The 13,901-nt window shown below is 55.8% G+C and overlaps 1 protein-coding gene across 2 annotated transcripts; it reads right to left on the reverse strand.

Annotated features, from left to right (window-relative positions):
• Positions 1–4,770: 4,770 nt before the first annotated feature.
• On the reverse strand, positions 4,771–13,564 carry SH2D2A (SH2 domain containing 2A). 2 transcript variants are annotated; one of them, XM_036273554.1, is made up of 8 exons: positions 13,402–13,564; positions 12,688–12,848; positions 11,712–11,896; positions 10,832–10,921; positions 10,381–10,549; positions 8,041–8,190; positions 7,527–7,703; positions 4,771–5,851 (listed from the first exon to the last, which is right to left on the reverse strand). In XM_036273554.1, exons 1-8 carry the CDS (start codon positions 13,433–13,435, stop codon positions 5,768–5,770), a joined length of 1,050 nt encoding a protein of 349 aa, XP_036129447.1. In that variant the 5' UTR covers positions 13,436–13,564; the 3' UTR covers positions 4,771–5,767. The 2 variants fall into 2 exon arrangements, with proteins under 2 accessions (XP_036129447.1, XP_036129446.1); XM_036273553.1 differs by having other exon boundaries at positions 7,527–7,832.
• Positions 13,565–13,901: the final 337 nt, after the last annotated feature.

Here is a 13,901-nt window from a genome sequence, read left to right on the forward strand (position 1 = left end):
CCTAAACTGTGTTCCTGAGAGTACTGGGACTCCAGTAGGGCTTAACTGGAGTGGCTTCCTAAGGGAAGAGAGTGTTGAAGAAACTCCTGCAATAAGAAAGGCCTTGTATGCCAGTCAGGAGCATTGACTGGACAGAGATGCTCGACTCCAGTTGCAGGTTCGGAACGGAGTACACAGAGGAATGGATTTTTGACAGTCCTGGTGACAGAGAAGGTTAAGGCCAGAGGGGCAGTTTAAGTATGTAGTGGGGACATGGGGCTGAGAAGGAAGAGGCAGAGGTGTGGCCTCTCACCAAGCGTCTGGTCTTGTGTGCTGGGGTAAGTTGAGTCTGTCACTAAGTGCAGAGGAGGATTTCATCACTTACAGGAAAAGCACCCACTTATCTGAAATCTGACCTACTTTGGGGTTGTAGCCAGACAGGGCTCTTGCATCCCTCAGGGGGACATTCAGTCCGTAATTGTCAAAATCGGTGCATCAGCCCTGGCTGGTTTGGCTCAGCGGTTGGAGTGTCGGCCAGCGGACCAAAGTTGCTGGTTCAATTCTGGTCAAGGGCATGTACCTCGGTTGCAGTTTGGTCCCCAGCCCTGGTTGGGTTGTGCGAGAGGCAACTGAACAATGTCTCTCTCACATCAATGTTTCTCCTCTCTCTCTTCCTTCCACTGAAGATAAATGGAGGGATATCCTCAAGTGAGGATTATTTTTTTAAAAAATACGTTTTTATTGATTTTTTTGAGAGGAAGTAAGAGAGAGAGAGAAACATCGATCAGCTGCCTCCTGCACACCCACTACTGGGGATCGAATCCACAACTTGGGCATGTACCCTGACCCGGAATTGAACTGGGACCTCTCAGTCCATGGGATAACAATCCACTCAGCCATGCTGACTGGGCTTGGGTGAGGGTTAAAAAAAAAGAAAATCGCCCAGCTGGTGTGGCTCAGTGGTTGAGTGTCAACCCATGCACTGAGAGGTCGCTGGTTCGATCCCTGGTTAGGGAACATGCCCAGGTTGTGGGCCTGATCCCCAGTGGGGGCATGCAGGAGGTGACTAGTTGATGTTCTCTCTCATCGCTGTTTCTCTCCCTCTCCCTCTCTCTAAAATCAATTGAAAAAAAAAATTGGTGCATCATCTCCCACCACTCCCACCACCACGGAGGCACTGGGGACTGATATTGTCCCTCTGGGTGTCTTAGGTGGTGAGGTAGGTTTAACAGGGCCAAACAGTCTGTGGTCCTGCGGAGTAAATGCTTTCCTGTACCCATTATGCCACAGGTGCAGCCCTACTCTGCTGAGGTGCCGTACTTGTGGGACTCAGCCGTTCACCTTTCTCATTCTGGGTCCGCATCATGAGGTAGTGAAGGGCTCTGCTGGGAGGCAGGACCTGGTAGGTAGGGAGAGTCCAGTGTCTTCTGGGAATGACAGGCCAGATACCTTTTTTTCCTCTTTATTGATTTTAGAGGAAGTGAGAAGGAGAGAGAGAGAGAAACATTGATGAGAGAGAATATCGACTGGCCACCTCCTGCATGCCCCCCAGTAGGGACTTGGCCCAAAACCTGGGCATGTGCCCTGACCGGCACTTGAACCAGCGACTTCTTGGTGCATGGGTCGATGCTCAGCCACTGAGCCACACTGGCCGGGCAGGTCAGATAATCTTTAAGGTTCCTCTTTGCCTCTGCCTCCTTTGGTTCTCTGCAAGTAATTTTAAGCCACTTTTTGGTTCGATCAACGACATTTTATTTAGTGGGTTGAATCTCTTGGTCAGCAAGAGAAATTTGACAGGTTAGAAAATTGACTGACTTCATCTGGGAAGGAGTAGCTTCGAGTTCTGGTAAATAAACAGGAAAGTGCCCTCGCCGGTTTGGCTCAGCGGTTAGAGCGTTGGCCTGCGGTCCAGAGGGACCCGGGTTTGGTTCCCACTAAGGGCACGTACCTCGGTTGCAGTTTGTCCCTGGCTCTGGTTGGGTCGTGCAGGTGGCAACCACTTGATGTGTCCTTTTCACGTCGATGTTTCTCTCTCTCTCCCTTCCACTCTATCTGAACAAAATATCGAAAAATGTCCTTGGGTGAGGATAAAATAAATAAAACAGAAAAGAAGACAAGGATGAGGGAGAGCAGAGTAAGGAATGGCACTTGGTGAAAATTGGCTGGCAGCAACAGCCAAGGGGCAGAGAGGCAGGAGTGAAGCCATGTTCGGAAATGGATCCAAATCGCCTGGTGGATTCTGGGGAGGCCGGGCACAGTTCCAGTGCAGCCTTGCTCTGACCGGGGCGGCAGAGCCTGGGAAGCTGAGGTACACAGGGATCCAACCTGGAAACTGCACAGACAGCAAAGCTGTCGTGAGGGGTTTCCTGCTTCTACCCCAGGTCTTCACCCCAGCTGAGTGCTGAGCTTGCTGTCCAAGAAGCCACAGCCTTTGAGGGGATGGTTGAAGTTCTGTGCTACCTGCTCCTAACTCTACCCTCTCTCCCTCAGCTTTCTCTCAAGTAGGGTCAGGTGTTCTAAGGCCAGTAGCCGTAGTTGAAGGTGGGGCCTCAGCGACGAGTGGGTTCGTGGGGAATGATGTGCTGTGGAATTGGGATAGCTGAGGTGATGGAGTTCATTGCTTTTCAATGCCCCTGCCCCTGAGCCGGATTAGACACCTTACTGAGATGGTCTACTGCAGTCGCTGAGGGAGCAGTAGGATGAAGGGCAGCTTGGAGGAGGCAGGAGCAGAACATTACGGAGAGTTGTCAGGGTCAGCCATGTGCTGAAGGGGCTGGAGCTGGAAGGAAAAGACCCACTCAGGCTCTGAAGGGGACCTGGGGCTGGGGCTGGGGTTGGGAGACTCCTCAGATCTGAGAGTGGGCTGAGCCAGAGAAAGCCCCGTCTGGAGCAGGAGTAGGGATGGAATGACCATGGAAGATGGAGTCAACTGGGAGATGCTCCCCCCACCTGCCACAATGGCTCCAGCTCCTTTTCCTGGAAGAGTTACCTTCATCCTGAGGTCTCACCGTAGCCCCAGGCCTTAGCTTGGGAATGAGGTTAGCATGATTTTGGTGAGGGGACAGAAGGCTCCACCACGTTGGTCTTCGGGGCTGGGCCTACAGCTGGAGCCCTCGGGAAGAGGGGGGCCTTATCCTTCTGCTTAGTGGGGGGACCTATGTTATAAGGGAGAGCCCTGGATTGGGGTAACAAGATCTGGGCCTGACCACCTCCAAGTTCTTGTCACCTCCTCTCCTTTGACTTCAGTTTCCTATTTAGTTGAACCAAAAAGTCACAAAGGGTCTGAAGTCCCTTTTGGCCCCAGCAGTCCTGCTCTGCCAAGCCCTTCATTTGTATGGTCTCTGATCTGTACAGCAGCACTGTGTGCAAGCAGAGGCATTGCTTCCCTTTCACAGGAACGTGGGCAACGGCGACGCCAAAGGCTATGCTGCCAGTCAGCGCAAGGCCAGCAGGAACCCAGGGCTTTTGATGCCATCATCTGGATTCTCCCACCACCCCTTTGGCGAGTCCCCCCAGCTGTGTGAAGCGGGAGAGGGAAAGGGAGAGGGAGGGTCACTGGGTCCCATTCTGGCCCCTCTAGTGGGCTTTGTTCCTTCAGAAACACCAAGTGGATCACTAGGCAGTTCTGTCTTCCCCACACCTGCCCATCCTGTTACATCCTGTTCTCTGACTTTGACTTCCAGCTCTTGCTATACAATGAACTCCTTTTTCTGCCTCCTCCCCCTGCCACAAGCAATCAGCCACTAGGTGACTCCCTGAGTCTAATCTGAGACCTTTCTTGCACTTTCAGCCTCTCTGATGTATGCAAACCATCTGCTCCCTGCCCTCTCTCTCTCTCCTCTTGCTCAGGAGGGAGTTGAGACCTACAGACAGCAGGAACTGGAATCCCAGCTCTGTTGACTCAGCAACCATATTTCTCCTTAAGCTGATTAGCGCTGGAGTGGAAAGGAGGGGAATTTGCTTGTCACTGGAGCTGGCACCTGCACCAGGCTGGGTGATGTGATGGCTGCAGCACCCAGGCCTAGGGGGACGTGGCTGCAGAGACGGTCCGGGGGTTTCTGGGCCTGGGGTGGGAGAAGGAACCTGACGGGCACGGATTGCCTTGAACAGACTGCACAGATGGGACCATTGGAGTCCCTGGGCCTGAGTGGCTTTGGTGGGGGGGGGGGGGGGGGCACAATCCAGGGGGCAGACAGGCCTGCTGGGAAGAGCCCCAGTCTGAGACAAAAATAAAACCTAGGGCAGATTCTTCCAGGTGATTGAAGCCTGAAGTCTGGAGCTCTGCAGCGGGGCAGGAGGCTGCCCTGAAGTGGATCTGGGCAGAGAGGGGAGGATGCTTCACAAAAGGGGTGGGGAAGAGAATTGGGGTCCTGACTGAGGACAAGCCTACAGCCTTGGCCTTGCTTGGAAGACAAAGAGTCTTGGAGCCACTGTGAGGGCTCCTTGTCCTCGAGGGGTTCACACACAGGCTGACAGTGCCCTCTCCCCATTCCCAATCTGTGCTGGGCAGGGGGCTTGGGGAAGGAGGTGCAGGGGCTACCCTCAGCCACTTCCTTTCCTGGCATCCACAGGAGACAGAGCCACCCCCCCGTCCCTGGCTGCCTGCCCATCCCAACCCAGTTAGGGAAGGAACACTTTGCAGAGAAAGGTCTGTGTCCCTTGTCTTGGTGTCTCTCAACCCCCAGACCTCTCTTCCTCCCTCTGCAATGGCGGTTCAGCCAACCACCTGCCCTTCCACATGAGAGAGCGTCAGAGACAGAAGGAGCCTGGAGTACTTGGATCCCTGCAGGGGGAGGTAGTTGGTGATGATTTATTAGCCAGACAAGAATCAACAAACAAGTTCTAACATCTGTTCTCGCCAAACCAACCCTCAGGCAACAGCAGCATTGGACCAGGGCCGAGGCCCAAAGGCTCAGAGGGCCAAGGAAATCGGACTCCATGAGGAGAGGCCAGGGCAGTGGGAGGCAGCAGGGCCCTACTAGCCCACATCCTTACAGAAGCACCAAACACGGAGGAGTCTGGGAGGGAGTCGGTGGGTGTGTTCCTAAAAGGAAGTGGATTCCACATTTGTTCCTCCGACCTCCAGGCTTCTTTGTGGGGGTCCCAGACCTGTCAAGGTAACAGGGGTACCTGGGATCTGGAGGAAGGGAACCAGCATCCAGGACCCAGTGCTGTGGAACTCAGGAACGCAGCCAGATTTCCTATCTTAGGAAACTTCTGACATTTCCTGTGAAGACTTAGGGGATGTGGGGTCAGGAACACAGTACTGAACCCGGGAATTAGGAGGCCTGAGTTCTAGTCCTTGACTTCAGCCGAGTCACTATCCCACGTTGTCTTTGTTCCTTATCTGCCCAGCGAGGGTGTTGGACGTGATCAGGGCAAAACAGATGCTGCTCCTCTTCCCTCCCTCACCCATAGCAGACATCACTAATCGACCACGGTGCTCTTTTTTGCTGAGTTCAGATATGACCTTAACATCCTTTCCAATGCAGCGCCTTGGGCAGAAGGACCAATGGATTGGAGTTGGCATTCAGGGTGACACCTTTTTGCCATCTTCGCAATAGATGATGGCTGAGGTCCTTTCCAGCGTTGATCGATCACCTACAGCTGGTTCCATCCACTTTTCCTTAGAATGGCACCTGGGGGTGTGTAAAGTTCCCGGGACCGACGTTCCAGGTCGTCCTCCCTCAGCTCAGGCTCACTGGCTACTGATGAGGCCCCAGGGGACGCCGTGCCTGTCCGCGGTCCTGAAGCACGTTCTAGAAAAGGTGTGAGGGAGGCTGTGTCCTCAGAGAGGCAGGGGCTGGTGGGGCACAGGAGGGCCTTGTCTAGCCAGAGATTTCTCAGAATGCAGTTGCTGGCCACCTGGATTCTGCAGAGAGGACAGTCGTAGGTCACACCCTCTACCCTCTGCCTCTTAGGCTCCCTGCAGCCTTGAGGGCCAATCCATCTGGTCTTAACAGGCATTGGTTAAATCCCTCTCATTCATTCAACAGACACCTCCTGAGCACCTGCGCTGTGCCAGGCACGGTGCCATGTGCTCTGGAAACAGAGATGACTAGTCCCAGCCTCTGCCCTCAGGGAACTCACACTCTGCTGGGCAAGGGGAAGCCGGGGTCCCAGGTGCTCAGTGGCAGGTGTGTATGACACACAGTGGATGGCCTCTGTGGCCAGGGCAGGGAAGTCTTTCCAGAGGAGGAGAAGGGCATGCTGGTCTGGTAGGAGGATTAGAAGGTTCCCAAGCAGCAGGAAGGTGTACTCGCAGGAAGTTGATACAGGCAGAGGGACTGTCATGTGCAAACCCCAGGAAGCTTGAAACCACGTGATGTATTTGGAGAAACATGAATAGTTCTGGGAGGATGGGTGAGAAGGTTGAGGAGGTGGCACCCTCCCTGCATCCCCCCACCCCCGAGTATGGAGGGTCTCATGGGCCAGGCAGCTGTTTTAGAAAGACCACAGTGGCTTCCTTGGGGTACTGTGGACCAGAAGTGGCGAGACTGGTGGTTAGAGATCAGTTAAGAAGCTCTTGGAAAAGTCCCGAAGAGAGAAGATGGGGCTTGAAACTGGGGAAAGGGAAACTATATTTGGGAAGAGACCAGCAGAAATCAGTGACCTACAGGGGAGGGGGTGAAGGGAAGGTGTGGAAGGAGCCCTAGGATTCTGGCTTGGATGGCTGGGCAGCTGGAGCGTTGTGGATTTGGACAGAGATCGTGGGAGGGAGCAATCTGCGGAGAAGGGGGAGGGCAGTGCTGGCTGTGTTGAGTTCGAGGGGCTGTGGGACCCTAGCGAGTGGAGCAGAAGCCTGGAGAGAAGTTTGGATGGAGACCTGGACTGGTGACATCAGCTCTAGGATGGCAGCAGGTGGCAGGGGTGTGGGTGAGTGTGAACAGACACAAGGGCTGAGGGGGACCTGGGGCGCAGCAGGGAGAGGGTGGGAGAGGGCAGCCTCAGAGCGTCAGGGGGGGAGCAGATGGTTCTGGGAGGTGGAGGGATGGAAAAGGGAAGGGGTGCAGGGGTGGGGTGCAGTGCAGGTGCTCATCTGAGATGACACGGAGACTCCAAGCCCAGGGCAGGGCGATGAAGGCTGAGGGGAGGGAGCCAGAGCAGGAAAGTCTCCACATTCAGACCGGTAAGGAGAGGGCGGGTGGGGCCAAGATTCAAGGCACCGGTTGGGGTCAATCTCAGGTGAGTGGCAAGTGGACCACCTGGGTGAGATGGACACCAAGCAGAACACAGGCTCTGGTGGGGGAAGGCCATGGGGGCTGCCTAGGGCCTCTGTGTTCCCTGCGAATTAGGAAGGGATGAACTGCTGAGAGGTGAAAGGGGTGAGGACTTAACAAAGGGCCCGAGTGACCCGAGTGACCCCCAGGAGAGGAGGAGGAAGTAGCCTCTGGGCCTGCAAAAGGAGTGCTGGCAGCCTGGACTCCTTCCTTCCTTCTCCCCTCAGACCTCTGACCTTCCCCTGACCCAGGCATCCAGGCTGAACCCTTCCCAAGCTAGCTTTCAGGAAGCCCTGTGACCTAGCTTTTCCCTGCGTCCCCACTTGCCTGGCTTCCCTGGACAGGCCTGGACTGGCACTTCCGGAGGACCGAGTGCCAGAAGATGCACCGCGGGCCCTGAGCCCCTGGCGGCACCTCCAACTCCACCTCCGCGTAGATGTTGCTCGGGGCTTCCCCGGGGCTGCCCCGGCCCATCGCATAGAAGGCTATGGGTTCCTCAGGCTCCTGGTAGATGGGGTTGGAGAGCTTGGAGGGCAGGGCCGGGCAGGGTCGTGGATCTGGGCTAGTGTAGACTTCGAGGGGTAGCTGAGGTCTGGCGGGAACAGGAGGCTTGGGCCTAGGTGGCTGGGGGGGCTAGGAGAGAAGGTGGCCACGGAGAGCAACCCAGATAGAGTCACAGGGGGAGCCGGGAGCTGGAGCCCCAGCCAGAGCCTGTGCCCTCTGCAGACCCCGCCCTTCCCTTCCCCGTGGCCCCGCTCCTCACTGGCCATGACCTCCTATCCTCTCCTGGGTCCTCACCTCCCTCCTGCCCGGCCTCCTCCCCGTTCCTCCAGCCCAATACCTCCTTTGGCTCGCTGCCCCCCTCTTTCTGTGTGGGGGCTCTGGGCTTCTCCTTTTTGAGGATTGGCCTATACTGGGGGTGCGGGTCTTGGCTTTTGCTTCCAGAGTCTGATTCTTCAGTCCTTAGGGAAAGTCCTGCTGGCTCAGGAGTCTGCAGGAAAAGGAGGCTTGAGAGACATGGGTGAGGAGGGACCAGCAGGTGGGGTGGGCCGGTGACCCAGGACAAATAAACGGTCCAGGTGGAGGATGGGGGCGGGCACAGGAATTTGGCCTGTGCTGGGTTCCCTGGGTGAAGAAGAGGGTATGAAGATGGGAAGGAGACCAGGGGGTGGGGAAGTAGCTCTGGTCATGGGCAGTATCTAGCATTAAACTTAATTTTGTCTGGAACACAGGGCCAGGCAGGTCTCCATTTGTGCCTGTGGTTGTAAAAATGCAACAAGGCTGGAGAAGTCTGTAGCCTAAAACTGTTTGGCATGATAGATCTCCAAGACTGCTGTGCCTGTTTATTTCTGCAGGTGCCAGAGAAGTACTTTGTGAGATATAAGCTGGATATTTTAGGGCAGACAGACTGCCTCAGGGGAGATGAGCCTTCTCACAATAGGTGTGCTTTTAGTTTGGCATTTAGCCCTGGGCTCATGAATGCTCCCATATGCCCCCTTCTGCTGGTACGCTCAGGCCATAGGCTTTTCTGTGCCCCTCAATCCACCAAGTGCATGTCTCCGTCTGGAGGTACACCGGCGCTGCAGGCTTCGTGGATCCAAACCAGAATTCTTATTCCCTGCCCCAACCCCCTCCTCGCTCAGCATTCCCTTTATGATTAAAAAATGTCCAGCCTCCGTCTGGTCATCCTTGCCCCTCCCAAACTTACCAGGTCATGTCACTCCTCAGGTTATAACTGTCCAGCACCATATCATCTCACTCAGAATAAAATCTCAAATCCGCCCTGGCCGGTTTGGCTCAGCGGTTAGAGCATCGGCCTGCGGTCAAGAGAGACCCCGGTTCGGTTCCCGCTAAGGGCGTGTGCCTCGGTTTCAGTTTGTCCCCAGCCTGGGTTGGTCGTGCTGGTGGCAGCCACTCAAAGTGTCCCTTTTACGTCGATGTTTCTCTCTCTCTCTCTTCCTCTCTCTCCCTCCCACTCTATCTGAATAAAAAATTAAAAAAATGTCCTTGGGTGAAGATAAAAAAAAATCTCAAATCCATCCAAGTCTACAGGGCCTCTTCCCTTCAACTCTTTGATCTCATCTCCTACCTTTCCACCAATTCTAGCTTCCTCACTGCTCTTACTCTTCTTCAAACACATCAAGCATCCTCCCACCTCAGGGCCTTTGCACTTGCTGCTCCTTCTGCCAAGAGGACTTTTCCTTGAGTAGTCTGCCTGGCTCCCTCCCTTCCTTCCTTCAGGCCTTGGTTCACCTGTCACCTTACCAGAGTAGCCTTCCCTGATGTCTCTATGTAAAATAGCCCCAAACCTGTCACTCCCTGTCACTGCTTGGTTTTTCTTCTTAGCACTTATCATTACAGAACATATTATTAAGTGTTATCTGTTTGTTAGCTGTACTGTGTAGTCATCATCTGTTTCCTCTCACTAGAATGTAATCTCCATGAAGGCAGGGATATTTTGGTTAGTTTTGTTTACTGCTACTTTCCCAGTGCCCAGAACAATGCCTAGCACAGAGCGGTCCCTCGGAACTGCCTGACCCGCTGCCCGCGGCTGAGTGAAATGGCACCTCCTCTGAATTTGCTCTCATCACACTCACACTCGTTTCCCATTGTCTGTCTGTCCTTGCTGCTGGTAAGTAAGCTTTGTGGATTTGGGACTCACATGTCTGTCCATGGCTGTATTTCCAAGGCCTGCCAGCATCTGATACATGCTGGGTACTCAGTAAATATCTTTTAATTTAAAAAAAGGAAAACAATGACCCACCCTGACCAGGTGCCTCAGTTGGTTGGTGCATCATCAGATGCACCAAGGTTTCGGGTTTGATCCCCCGTCAGGGCACATACAGGAATCAACCAGTGAACGCACAAATGAAAGAAACAACAAATTGATGTTTCTCTCTCTCCAAAATCAACACATTAAAACAAAACCCACAAATGACTCATATGCCTGTCTGGGCAGTCTCAGACTATCATGTCTCTGTGGCTGGGCTGGTCCCTCAAGGATTCCCTCCCTCAGCCTGCATCTGTCTCGAGGGGCTTCCCACGGAGATTCGTGGGCAAGGGAGGCACCGCTGGGCAGTCTTGTCGGGATGGGAAAGAGTCGGTGCCCTGGTCCTGTGGCCTGGGTCTGGCTTGGGTCCCGGTGAGGGTCAGGGTCAGGGCGGAAGTGGGGGTGGCGCACCTGGCGGGCGAGGGGCTGGCTGAGCGTCTCCCCGTAGGGGCTGAGCGGGGACCCCGAGTAGTACCGCAGCAGGTCCTGCAGCCGTTCGTGGGCGCTGTCCTCGCCCAGCACCACGTGGCGTCCGTCGCCGAGCTGGGCCAGCAGGAAGTGGCGGCAGCAAGTCCGGCTCCTGGAGGGCGCTAGTCAGGATCAGACCGCTCCCCCACACCCCAGCCCTCTCGGCCAGGGCCGCCTGCACCAGGAGCGACCCCGCCCCGCCCGCGCCAGGGTGTCCCAATCTCAGTAGCGGGGTGAGGAGGGGGTAGAGGAGGGGCCGAGCGAAGAGCCCGGCCCCCGCGAGCGGTCAGCAGTTCTGCCCTCCCACCTGGGTCGGCACCCAGCCCCGCCCCTCCGATTAGCCCGGAGCCCGAAGCTCCGCCTCCTCGTCACCGGCTCGAGGCCCGACCCTCACCTGTAAGTCAGCACGAAGGTCACAGCGCTTTCGCTGAACCGCACCAAGTAGCATCCCTGCGGCTTGGTCTCCAGCAGCCTTTCGGCCTCTCTGTGGGTGGTGAAGAGACAGACCGCTGCTCTGACCCTTCCAGCCTTGACCCCTGTCTCCCAGGCTCTCATGAGGGACCCCTACCCCCAGTCAAGCGGACTGAAGTGGCCAGAAGGTTGGAGACGGGAGAGAGTGTGGGCACTGCTCCCCGCTGGCTGTAGGGCCTGGGCGTGGACGGGACCCAGGGCTCCCACCCAGGACAGCTCCCAGCCTGCATCCTGGTCACATCCTGGAAGTGCGCTGGCTGTGTGTGGGCTGGAGGAGGGGTGGGGTGGGGTGGGGTGGGGTGGGGTGGGGTGGGGTAAGAGGGTGGAGTCGGAGTGGTGGTGGAGGTGGTGGTGGTGGTGGTTCTGGTGTGAGTGCTGTGGCTTCAACAACAGGGATGTTAATAGACTTCTAGATGTCAAACGTCAAGCTGAAGGGAGGTGGTGAACAAAGATACAGGAGACGTGAAGCTGAGAAATGGAGGAGGAGGTAGGAACCCAAGGGAGGGAGGAAACAGGAGAGGGCTGGGTGAGCCAGAGGTGAAGATGGAGTGAGCGAGAGCCTGAGAGACAGAGGTGGAAACCATGAGGACTAGAGGCCTTAGATATAGGAGAATAATTGAGGCTAGAGAGGGGAAACTGAGGCACGGGGGAGCCTCTCCAACAATCTCCTCCAGGAGAGATACCTTGGTGAATGGCCTGGAGCCAGAGCCTGTACTTGTAGCCTCCATCTACTCCTGACGGGCTGCGGAGCCCAGGACTTGCCCCTGCCCCTCTCTGGGCCTGTTTCCTCCTCTGTGACTCACCTCCGCGTGATGAAGCCATGGAACCAAGGAGGGGCTGCCCCGTGCTGCAGGAGCCTGTGGGCCTGGGTCTTCTGGAACCAAACCCGGGTCTCGGCCTGCAGGGATTGGCCTCCTTCCCTAGGTACCTCCTCAGCCTTCCCAGTGTCCACTTGACTGGAGGCAGCCCCCAGGGCCTGGGGAGATACCTGGTTAGGAGAGTTCAAGGAAGGAAAGTAGCCATGATTAGTGGGCCTTCTCCTGACTCCAAACCAGCAACCACCTTCTCACCCTCATCCCCAGACCCTCCTGGGCATGGGATGGAAGCTCCCGGCACCCCCATCCCAGTTGCCTATTTTAAGTCTAATTGCCCAGAAAGTCCTTCTCAAGGTCTAACTTAAATCCCTTCTTTAGCTCCAGCTGTTTTGGTTTCTAGGAATTTTCTTTCTACTTCCCTCTGGATCCTGAGGGCCTTTAAACCAGTTGCAGTAAGCTGTTAAACTGTGCTTAAATGGAGGTAAGGCCTTCCAGATGGACAGAGAGTCATACCCTGGCCCGAAGGATGAAGAAAGATGAAGCAAGAGGTCACCCCAGAGACCGGAATAAGGGAGAGCCCACCCTACAGTAAGAGGGACTGAGCTGGCTGGCAGGGAGGATTTTCTAACTACAGGGTGGGCTAGAAGGCGTGAGGTGGAAATGTGCCAGGCAGATGAAGGCCATGGACAGAGATGCAGCTGCCTGCTTCTGGGACTTGATACACTGTACCTTGGTCACCGGGGATTCGGCCTGAGCTTCCCAGGGACAGAGGAGCAGTGAGTGGGCAGTTTAGCACACGAAGGGGGTACTTCTGATCTCCTTTTCCTCTCTCTATGCCCTTGCCCGGTAGGCAGCCCCAGACCGCTCCTGCTGGCTCCCCAGTGGCCTTTGTTCATCTGTGTGTCCTCACCCGTGGGAGGCTTGGCAACAGATGAAGAAGCTGCACACCCAGGTTCCCACTCACCGCAGGGTGGACATCCAGGTCTCTGGGGCCAAACGGGGCCTCTGCAGCCTTCAGGGTCTGGGGTCTGAACTCTGGAAGCAAGCCCAAGCCCTGGCAGCTGTTTTTGAGCAAGTCCACAGGCTGGAAGGTGGTGAAGGTTGGGGTGGGGGTTTTGTGACTCCCTGTTAGCACAAAGAGGACAGGCAGGGCTTCTCAGTGAGGGACTGCCTCTCTCTGCGGCCCACCCCTCCCCCAGGCTTAGAGGTGCCCTGCATGCCCCTGACCCGGGTCTGGAGGACAGGGGCAGTTATGACAGCAGGAGAAATGCAGGTCAGACAGTGGGGGTGGGGGTGGGGGTTTATCAAGGAAGAGAGTAAGGGGCAGAGGGGCAGAGGTAGCAGAGGGGCTTGTTGGGGAAACTGGGTACTAGAAAGGGGAGCTGAATGTCTGGAAGTCAGCCCCACAGTGCAGGCCCCTCTTTTGGCCCTGAGATCCTCTGGCTTCTCCCATCCACCCCTGCTCCCTCCCCCTCCTCCCTAAGAAGCACACAGCAGACCCCATCACTTTGTTCTCAGGGCTGAGTGGACCTGCAGTGCCAGAGAAGGAGAAGGGGTTGTGGGCACCCTGCTATCAGCCTGGCCAGCTCTGGTTTGGGGTAGGGCTCTGAGCCAGAAGAGAGCCAAATGTCGGGGCTTGTTGTCCCCTACCACCAACATTCTTAAACCTCACACTTACCTTGGGGGCTTATCTGGGCCAGGGGGAACTCCATGGGGCAGCCTAAGAGGCGCTGAGGGAGCAGGGTGTGCGCCCGTGTTCTCAGAAGTTGTGCACACTCAGCAACTCTCCTCTCATCCCGGTCCCTTGGGCAGGAAATGTCGCTTTACCCACAGCCCTAGCCCTAGCAGAGGACCCACGTCATGGAAAGCCATTAAGACAATGGTCCCTCCCCCGGAAGCCAGGCAGTTAAAGGTGGTGGTGGTGTGGTGGTAGGTATTTGTGTCACTCTGTGTCTGGGTGGTAGGAAGTTCATACTGCCATCTGACCTTTATCACCCCTGATTCTTGCTTTACTCCCTCACTCCAGACGGGGACTGCCCTTTCTCTCTCTTTCTTTGTCTCTCAGCTTCTGCTCTGAACAGTAGCAGTGGGAATCTCAACCTCAGAAAGATAAACCCTATAAGTTGCTCAGGCTTCGTACTTCCTGGAGATTTATACTCAGGATTATTTTCTTAGGAC

The sequence above is a fragment of the Molossus molossus genome, unplaced genomic scaffold (genome assembly GCF_014108415.1).
Source record: "Molossus molossus isolate mMolMol1 unplaced genomic scaffold, mMolMol1.p scaffold_m16_p_20, whole genome shotgun sequence".
In the NCBI taxonomy this organism is placed as follows: Eukaryota; Metazoa; Chordata; class Mammalia; order Chiroptera; family Molossidae; genus Molossus; species Molossus molossus.